General features: G+C 32.5%; 1 protein-coding gene across 3 annotated transcripts; it reads left to right on the top strand.

Annotated features, from left to right (window-relative positions):
* The first annotated feature begins 757 nt into the window (after window positions 1-757).
* On the top strand, window positions 758-9,641 carry LOC115959115 (hyaluronan mediated motility receptor-like). Of its 3 annotated transcripts, none has more exons than XR_004084762.1 (6): window positions 758-1,110; window positions 1,208-1,296; window positions 2,042-2,181; window positions 3,176-3,256; window positions 3,564-3,669; window positions 5,144-5,380. XR_004084762.1 is itself a non-coding variant. In XM_031077418.1 (6 exons), exons 5-6 carry the CDS (start codon window positions 3,639-3,641, stop codon window positions 9,312-9,314), a joined length of 399 nt encoding a protein of 132 aa, XP_030933278.1. In that variant the 5' UTR covers window positions 774-1,110; window positions 1,208-1,296; window positions 2,042-2,181; window positions 3,176-3,256; window positions 3,564-3,638; the 3' UTR covers window positions 9,315-9,641. The 3 variants fall into 3 exon arrangements, 2 of the variants coding, with proteins under 2 accessions (XP_030933278.1, XP_030933279.1); XM_031077418.1 differs by lacking the exon at window positions 5,144-5,380 and adding an exon at window positions 8,947-9,641 and having other exon boundaries at window positions 774-1,110; XM_031077419.1 differs by lacking the exons at window positions 758-1,110; window positions 1,208-1,296; window positions 2,042-2,181; ... (1 more) ...; window positions 3,564-3,669; window positions 5,144-5,380 and adding exons at window positions 8,033-8,132; window positions 8,947-9,641.
* Window positions 9,642-10,513: the final 872 nt, after the last annotated feature.

Here is a 10,513-nt window from a genome sequence, read left to right as displayed (position 1 = left end):
AACTTAAAACCCTATGAGATAATCAAACTCTATTTTATTTTTTATCATTAAGGCAAGCCAAAAATAAGCTTCTCAAGTAAATATATGATTGTTTTATATTCACTTCAAGCAAATATCACTGCACTAAATTAACAAGTGATTTTATTTTTAAGAGGAAAATTAATGAGTAATTTAGGATCAACTTATTCCTTATAATTATTTGAACTTTCTAAAAAAGGAAAAGAAAAATCTTTTCTCAACTATGTAAATTTGATTGCTATTTCTTAGTATTATCTGTTGTTCCCCAATCTATATCTATATAATACTAAAAGCTGAGACGTAGCATTTAATGTTGCTACCCTCTCATTGAGTCACATCAGCAGCCATGTCATTATCAACATTTTTCCTGAATTTCTCTTATAATTTAAAATGCATTTCCTAAATTTTAAAATACTAATAAAAGAAAAATGATCTCCAACTTTATCTCCACCATAAAGCCCAATCTTTATAGCTTTAATTATAGACTTGTATCTCACATTAATGATGACTAGCATGAAGCCCAAACCTATATGTTGTCCACCATAAAGCCCAAACCCAACTGAATGGTCTTTAATTTTTAACGGCAAAAAACCCTTTCTGTCCTTCATTTTAATGTTGCTACCCTCTCATTGAGCCACATCAGCAGTCATATCATTACCAACATTTTTCCTGAATTTCTCTTATAATTTAAAATGCATTTCCTAAATTTTAAAATACTAATAAAAGAAAAATGATCTCCAACTTTATCTCCACCATAAAGCCCAATCTTTATAGCTTTAATTATAGACTTGTATCTCACATTAATGATGACTAGCATGAAGCCCAAACCTATATGTTGTCCACCATAAAGCCCAAACCCAACCGAATGGTCTTTAATTTTTAACGGCAAAAAACCCTTTCTGTCTCCCCATCTTTTGCTTTACCCCTGTTTCACGGTTTCAAGCTTGCTAATGGCAGTCTCTCTCTCTTCCAAAGACAGTTTCAAATCTTCACAGTTCAAACTTCAGATTCATAATGCCAAGGCTCTCACGGCTCTTCCTTCCTCCAGATGTTCAAGTCCTTTCAGTTGCTGCCATTTCAAAAAAACCAAAGGTAGGGTATTTAACGCAAGGTGAAATTTTTACAGTCTCCATGTATCTTTTAGTTTTGTTTTTTATTTTTCAATTCTACTTATCTTTCAACCTTGCAGTGTCATGACTACACAATTGAAGAGCTCATCACCAAGAGCTTCAATAACATCATCTAGCAATCAGATTGGCTAGATGAATATGGAGAAAGGTACATCATGACAACAATACCTAATCTTTCTCCCTCTCTCTGTTTGGTATTGGAACATCCACGTTTCATTTTTTAATCCTTTTGGGTTTTCAATTTTGGCATATTTTTATTTTATTTAGTTTCTCAATTTTTGGAATTCTTTTTTTTTTTTCTTTGGTTTCTTAATGCCGCACAAGTGTTTGAAGAAATGCTTAAACTGAACTTTGGATTGGATGTGTGGAATCCAATTGCTTATGCACGTGCAATGCTATTTACATATTTCTTTTAAATTTTGTTGTCGATTGTGATATCAATATTAGTTCTTTGGAAATTTGGTTTTCTTTTTAATGTTGTGGTTTTATTCAAGTATATGTATGTGAGATTGACCTATGTAAGCTCTACATATATATTCATATTGGTATATTCAATTTGTGTTTGCCAATTGGGTTTGTGTGTGGCCTTGGGTCCTTGCTATCTAATTGGTACTTTCTCTCCCTCAAAAGGTTGAAAACTTTGTTATATTGAGTTATATGGGTTTCGTTTGAATGGTTTTCATTGTTTTTTATAGGTAAACTTTGGCTTTGGGATTTTTTTATTTTTTTTTATTTTAAATTTTCTGTTAATAAAGCATATTTACACTCAAAAGTTGTTGGGTTAGTAAGTGAAGGGTTTCAGTGTTCATTAGCTTCTTATTTCTGGTTTTTAGGGTGCATATACTTTATAGGAATTTGTAAATGTTTTGGCGTTTTGGCTGCTTTTTGTTTAGGTGAATTTCATGTAAGACGTGGTTGAGATTTGTAATAGAAATTGGATGTGAAGTTGACCACAAAGCACTTGCATGCCTTAAAATCAAATCCACCATCTGGTATGGTTGTGCATATTCTACCTCCAATTCTTAGAGTACAGGTAAAGTCCTCTTCAGACTTATCAATCTTTTAAGCCTTTTTAGTTACATGATAAATTATTTCATCTTGGGTTTTTCACATCTTAATTCCCCAGAACCATTATTTTCCATAAATTCAACCATTAGTGCAAATTGTTCAATGTTGATTGGCTTTTGAAAGGTTAGGCCTAACAAGTTTTCATGGGAATTCAATTGCCAATTTTGGTAAGTTGGGTCCATCAAATTAACAAATCATTTTTTTTTCATGAGTCCTTCATTTGCTACTTAATATAACATTGCAAGTGAGATTTTAGATGGTGGTTTGTTCTAAACCTCATGGATGCTATTTCAATGCAAAGGACTTGGTCACTTTCTGAACATGTTAGCCAAGCAAATTATAAGTTTGAATTTCTCGATTGCAGTTAATCATTTTTTTTTTTTTGGGTGGGGGGGAGGGGGGTTATTTTCAATTGCAAAAATTAGGAACTTTTCTATGCAATTTGGATTTTTTATATGAAAATTTCAATCTAGGACCATTAGCTATTTAGGTTTTGCAAGGTTAGCCCATAACTGCAGCTCCTAAAACATGGCAATGGTAGCCACCTATTTCTCCTCATCTCAAAATGAATATGGCGCTTACCTTTTTCAAAAGCCACCAATTATGCAGGTTTGGGCATTATTGTTAAAGATAGTTATGGTTCTCTTATTATAGTCCATACTGAATTAATTTCTTGCCAAAGATTGTGGATGGCTGCCACAGCTATGTTGAGAGCATCACACGCGTTAATTTTATATTTTCATTTCAATACAGCAAATTGATTTACAAAGCAAGTAGTGTTATGGTCAAGGGTGAAAGTTTTTAACTTGAGTACTTTCTCTTGGCTTTTAGATCCTTTGGCACATATTTTGATATGATTAGGCAAGGTCACTGTGCAAAATCCATTGTACCATTTAGAGTACTTAATATTTTGCATTTCTTACTTTATGCAAATTGAGTGCGTTTGATTTTATTTGTAGGAACCTGAGGGCAACAATACCAAATCATAAGAAAAGGTGGTGGCATTGATGAATAACTACCAAATTTGAAAGCCATTGAAGGTACTTCCTTTCTCTATCTCTCTTGCCTTTATTTTTTTTTTCTTTGAACTGTATATGGAGGTTGCATTGGACTTGGCCAATACACCACTCAAAAATTATGACAAACTGTCTGAAAAATGGGGGGGCGGGGGAAAACCTCTTCCTTTTTTTATGGACCATACAATAAGGGTAAGTTTGTATCTTTAAGATTTTTCCTTAATGTTCCATTTTTTAGGTTTTAAGTAGTTATTGAAGAGAGACACAACTTGATTATTTACTATTTAATGGTCCTTTCTTTTTTATTTATTTATTTGGTTCTGTTGTGTAGATTGCAAATTGTCAAAGTTGAACTTTAATCTGAAGGAAAATTACTGGCTAGGGTGCTTCAACGTAATTTTGGAGCATGGGTTGCTTTTTTCACTATAGTGAGGAAGGTCAATTTACTTTCTATAATATTGTGCCTTTTTTTTTCCGTATCTCAATGCATTATTTCTAATACCTTTCAAAAATTAGGATCTCTATGGACTAATCTTAGAACCTCCAGCTTTATTAGGTAAATCAATTAATTCATGAGAGGTTTTATGTGTAGATTACTGTGTAGAAGTCAGATTAAATCTCGAGAGGTTTATGCTTTAAGGGAACGGAACGGTCGACTCTTGAGATTAAATCTCTCCTCCACTCTTTGTTTGCTTGGTGTTTTGCTTTCTCTTCTTTTTCTTGCTCTAATCTTTTTGTTATACTTGATCATTGTAATTTTTGATCGATGTAAATCTTTCCATGTACACTCCTGATGTACTTGGGGCTTTTTTTTTATGAAATATCGTTATTTATAAAAAAAAATAATAAATAAATAAATAAAATACCGTGTAGAAGTCAGATGGATATAGGGAGAACAGAGAGATTGCAGAGAAATGGGTTCAACTATTTAGTACTCCCTATTTCTTAGTCACAGCTATGAATGCAATGGACATATTCAGTTGATAAAAATTAACTTTACAAATTAGTTGGTTAGAAATATGAGGTATCATAATTGCAAATTGTTTATAAAATCCTTGACATGAATAAAGGAATTTTCTTAGAGTGATTTGTAAGTAGATTTTAATACGGTAGAAATATAAATATAAATTTCCATTTTATATGTTGGGTATGATTTGGTGCACATCAATCAATCATTACATTCATGCTTTGTTCATAATTTCTTTATATAATGTTATCAAAATAATCCATGATGTGGAAGGAGTTGAACTATGTGGTACCCTTAAAAATTTTGTTGACTTAACAGCATGTTAGTAGTACAATTTAGTTCTTTCTCTTCTTCTTTAAACAATTTTTATAAGTAATGGAAGAATTATTCACTAATGGGACAGGTTCTTTGGATGACTTGGAGATGGGAAATAACACAAAATTAAGTGCAGAGAATACTCAACTAAGCTAGAAGTTTTTTAAGTAGTTTATTAGTTTCTCATTTGCTTTACTATTTATCTTGGCTATTAATGTATGTTTAGACTGCAATAATGAAAATTGGTTTATAAGAGATGAGGGCATTTACCAAGTTATTGTTTTCATTTGTCAAGGATACCACCTTCTTTGAGATCCATGGTGTGGTTGATCTAAAGAGAACATTCTAGGAAGTAGATAATTGTAATATTTATTCATGCATAATTTGCAAAAAGAAGCAACTACAAGTTTACAGCATAAAGGCAAGTTAAATGATTTGTAATATAAATGCACAGACCCATAAGATAGTTGGAGAGGACTGGATAATCTACCAATGGTTTCTTTGCTATATTACATGGAGAATCATGCTAAGATTAAGTATTGGTAATGATCTTTTTGTGCAAGGATAATTTGTAATTAAAAATATATATGTGCAACATAGTAGTATGACATAAATGTTTTGGTTTACAGACTCATCAAGTTTAAATGTCGAGGTGCTTCAATTCTGGGGGTAGTAGCTCGAGATGAAATGTAGTCTTATGTTAAAGCTTGGACAAAGAAATTTAATTTGAATGATCCTTTAATGGCAGAAGCAATGTTCATTAAAGGATCACTGTAATCAAAGGGTTGGAGCATATGGTTTATTGTGTAGGGTTTGTGGCATTATTATGAATCCAATGAATGAATATTTTTAATAGAGGAGTTTAAACAGATACTTTAATAGGTACAATCTCTCTCTCTCCAACATGAGTTGTAATGAAGCTGAAAAGGATAGAAGTTCTTAACATGCATATTCTTTTGAAAAGCTTTGAGAATACAATGTATTTAAATAGATATTTCAAAGTATCTTACCCGTGCGTCACACGGGTTAGCGACTAGTTATTATATAAATTACCTGTCATTCTTTTTATTTTACTTTATTTTTTCTCTCTCGGACACTGAAATTCAAAGAGTAACTATTGTTTCTATGATTGTCTTAAACTACTTCTATGTACCTGTAATCCAAGGAAACCTTAAGCCCCCCATCAACCTCCCCTCCCCCCCCCCCCGGCCGCCCCTGTGGGACCATTGGTAAAAATGGGAATTTAATGCAGGTCTCTAATAACAAAGAGTCCATACCAGCTAAAGTAGCCGCACCTTGAATTACATTTCCCACTTAATGCTTTCATCTCCAAAGCATTGATGTTCTTTCATTCATGTCTAACCATGTCAAAGGAACTCTTAACTGTAAATGGTTACAACCTGCAGTGATGCTAGATCAGTCTAAAAGTCATGATTAAAAAAATAATTGTTAACTTTATGGTGGAACTGCAGCGTGTATGTACTATTTTGAAAATGCGTTTTAGTCATGGTCATGAAAGCCAGAGTGTATGACTAATTGGTTGAAAGGCCACATAACACCTATCATATATGGCTAATGTGATACCCTAGATTGCTTATATTGTATTTAATTGTTTGAGTGTGTGTGTATTAAGTTTCACATTAGGCTTGTATTAAGTGGATCTAGGCTATATAAGTGATTATGAGGGTTCTCAATTGTAATTTGACTAGTTCTTTTTTGATATAGCACAGATGTTAATATTTTCCTAGAATAGTGACAAATGGTAGCAGAATGAACCTAATAATGCTATGTGGCTTGGTTGAACCACAACGTGACGTGAGCCCTGACTAGAATGCCATGGATTTTAAGTGAGGGGAGATTGTGATATCCTAGGTTGTTTGAATTGTCTATACGCTCCGTTTGTTTCGCTGGAAAACTTTATATAAAGATAGTTTTCCACATTTTCTAGTGTTTGGTAGCACAAAAAAAACCTGGTCAATAGAAAACTATCTTTAGTCAACGGAAAACTTTAATAAAAATAAAGCTTATTTTCTATAAGTTGTTTTCCAAATTTTTTTTTTTGGAAAACAATCTCTCTCACGCGTTACATCTCCTATAAATATTATTTTTGTCTATAGCCGTGAGAAACATAATTTTTTGACATCTTCTCTTTCTCATGGTAAGTTTTCTCACTTTTTTTCTCTTCCCTTTTCTTTTTCTCTCCTCACACTCCCACTATCACTAACTCTGGTCTCTCCTCTTCCCATAGATCTCTCTCTTTAATTGTCTCTCTTCTCTCTTTTCTCCATGTTTCTCTTCCCCTCTATAACACAATTCTCTGATTAGATTTTTTTTTCCTTCACTGATCATTCAATAGCTCCAACTTGCAAAGGAGAACAAATTTGCAGTGGTAATTATTTCATTCCTCTTTACCCAAATTCCAATTCTTTGATTTGAATTTCAAGTTCGATTTTCTTTTTTCTCTAAGAAATTTTCAGTTTGATGGATTCTAGACAGAATTTACTTCTTTTTCGTAAATAAAGTGCAAAAAAATAAAATAAAATAAGAAGAAGAAGAAAGAATGAATGAAGTAAAAGATGAAAATTTTAAACATAGTACCTATATTGCTCTAAATTGCTTTTACATGGGACAATCTTTACTGTGGACTAATAATATTGTTATATGATGAATGATAATTGTTTAAGAGAATTGCATTTGTTGGCAAATATATTTTTTTTGTTGGCAAATACAATGCAATGATGATAAATTATGCAATACATTATGTAAATACATAATTTAGAGTAATATTGAAGACTTGTGGTTGACCATGGTAGACAAATGGTTGATATATGTGTCTATGTGTACATACATTACTGTCTATATATATGAGTAAGATGAGTGGTAGAGATCATGAAAATTTGACAACTAATTAATTTTGATTGTATTTATTATCAAAATTTTAGATTAATTAGTATGAAAACCAAATTTATTCTTGGTTTTTTATTTATAATGTTTACATTAGTTAGTTTACATAATATACATGTTTTAAATTATGCAAGAAATATTTAAAAAAAAATTGCATACCAAACACCAGAAAACATTCTCAAGCTTATTTTCAAAGTTGTTACCAAACACTAGAAAATAAGATAGTTTTCTAGAAAACACTCTTTGGAAAATAAACCATTTTCCAGAAAACGTTAATGCTGAAACAAACAGAGCGTATATTGATTTGTATCAGTGTGTTGTGTGGATGTGTGGTGAGTCCCCTATCGGGCATGTGCTAGGTAGATTTATATAAGCGATTATGAGGAGCCCTTTTTGCGACACTCTAAAATAAATGTTAATACATCATTATTCTAACATCTTAGCAAGATGGCCACACATGTTGTTTGGGAGGTGTCAACCATAAATTTTTTATCAGCACCTTACACAGTCATGCAGTGGGTGTTGAACCCATGACCTCACTCATTAAATGTTCCTTCAAAGGATTCCACCAGAAATTTCATACCCTTTTTTTTTTGTTGATAATTAACTTATAAAGGAAAAGTTATTTATCTTACTTCCATCAGTTTGATGTGAGGGTTCTGTGGTCACAATATGAAAGGCCAATAAACATTTACAAGAATGTAAATGCTAAATGTTAGTTTAATGCTATTCGTTCATTTGCATGTTTGTATATAAGGCATATGTGTGCATGTATGTATATGACTAAGGAGTCAATAGTCATTTGGTGCAAAAATAAATTGATAGTGAAGATACTACCCTACATATGCAATCTAATGATCTCAAAAATATATATAGTAAAGACAAAAGTAGGAGCTAGGTGGGATGTCTTGTTTGACATTCTAATATTATAAAAGCTATACAGGGAGGGACTAGCCACATCTACTTGTGAGGATTTAAATTAGGTGGCTACCTATATGACCATATGCTCATCTAGATTACAAATTGATTGTTGGTGGCTTCTGATTTATGCAAACTATTATTTGGCTTTAGGAAATGACTAGTTTCATTGAAGTTACCGTCTACTGCTTACTTTTGGATGATTGCATTCCTCAAAATTTATGAGGTTTACATAACTAAAATCTTGTTTGAATAATGCTGGATGTTTTCTTTCGCCATTGGCTAAGTGATTGAATAATGCAGTTCCATTACATCTGTTAATGTAATTTCTTAACATCCATAAAACATAAGTTGTGGTTTGAGGCAACTGTTCTTAGTTTTGAGCGCTGTTTGCCAATTTGAGCTTCTCTAGTTTTGTACAATCACCAGTCAGAGCATAGCACATGTTTTGGAGTACACTGTTCTTATTGACCAAAATACATTGAGCAATAAGCTGATTGTAAATTTTCCTTCATTAGCAAGAAATGCTTCTCTTGCGGTAATGTATGCTTTAATTTCCTTTCAGATTGGTCCGACCAGTGTTTTCTGAAAGCCTGAATTTGATTTGCAGGTTTTACCCTATTTCTTGGATTCATAATTGACCGTATGCATCACTATCTCCAAAAGCTTATTGGATTGAGGAGTAGCGTGGGTGCTTCAAAAGAGGAAGTTGAAAGGCTTCAGAAGGAAAAGACGGAACTCAAAGAAAAAGAAGAGAAAGCTTCCAAGGAGATAAAGCGGCTGCAAGAAGAAATAGCTTCTCTATCAGAGAATTTGAAGAAGGTGAAGCTAGAATCTGAAGAGAAAGATAAGAGAGTTGAATCTGCTGAAAGCCATGTTGCTGCCCTTCAAAAACAAGCCGCAGACCTACTTCTTGAATACGACCGTCTATTAGAAGACAACCAAAATCTTCAGACTCAGGCTATGGGATATAGATAGGACTTAATTCTAAAAGACACCAAGGTTTAGTCTTGGCAGTTAATTTTGGTCACTAGTGACGTTGATGAAAATCCCATGTTTCAAGGAAATGGTCTTTATTTATTCGGCCCTGCCATTGGGGAAAGTAGATGGAATAGGTTTGTTTTTTGGTCCACTGCTATTGAAATTTTAGTTAGTCCACCCCAATGTTGTTCTAGTTGATAGCCACTATTCTTCTCTTTCAGTTTTCTGGAACAGATATCATAATTTTGTTTACTAATTTTTTCTGTGAGATAAATGTTACTAGTCTGAGGTTTGGTTATGTATCAGTTAAAAGGGTGTTAGTGATTTAATACAACAAATGCAAATAGAAAGAACAAAAAATGAAAGATAAATGTAATTAAACAATTGAAAAGAGTGAATTCACTTGCATCAATGGAAGAAGTGATTATGGTAGATTTTGTGCTTGGACCTATCGGTATCCAAGTGTAGAATGCAAAAAGTACTTGAAAATCTATGCCACCAGACTTATTCCTTTGATAAGAGAAACATCTTTGGTATTTTTTTTTTTTGAGTTTTTTGAGGGCATGATATATTTTCAAATGTTTTAATTTTTATCACATCTTTATAAATATTTAAAAAAAAAAAAATTAAGACTAAGAACTTGAAATAACGATTTTGAACAAATTGGGCACCTTACGGTCCCTACCTCTCATAGGTACACCATCAAAGAGCCTTCTGATGAGTAGATGGGGATACAAGAAAATGGTTGTTTTGATGATGCTTAATGCTTAATGTGTTCTCTCTCTCATCTTTGTAATATGATTTTCCGCAAAATCAACTTATCAAAGTTGTTGTTATTAACTTACTATCATGAAATTATGAAAAATATGAGTAATTTATCTTCAATTATATAGTATATATAGGGCCAAAAGCCTTGTAACTCCCTTAACTTCTCTTAGGAGACCAAGATATTTATAGCATATTAGCATGTCTAGGTGTTATGTATCATGCATCCCAACATCTCAAGACAACAAGATTCTACAAATAACAAAATTGGGGAATTTTGTGAATTTCATTATATGGAGAGCAAAATTTGACCCCCTAAATATGGTTGTTTATTTATAAGCAATGAAGAGCTGTAATAATAATAAAAAAAGCAAATTTGAAAGGTGACCTATACCTTCATTGCCAAAGAAAATGCACATTTGAAAGGTCAC

This window comes from Quercus lobata, chromosome 9 (genome assembly GCF_001633185.2).
Source record: "Quercus lobata isolate SW786 chromosome 9, ValleyOak3.0 Primary Assembly, whole genome shotgun sequence".
Taxonomy (NCBI): Eukaryota; Viridiplantae; Streptophyta; class Magnoliopsida; order Fagales; family Fagaceae; genus Quercus; species Quercus lobata.
Note: the sequence above shows the minus strand (reverse complement) of the source record. Positions and strands in the feature narration are given on the sequence as shown.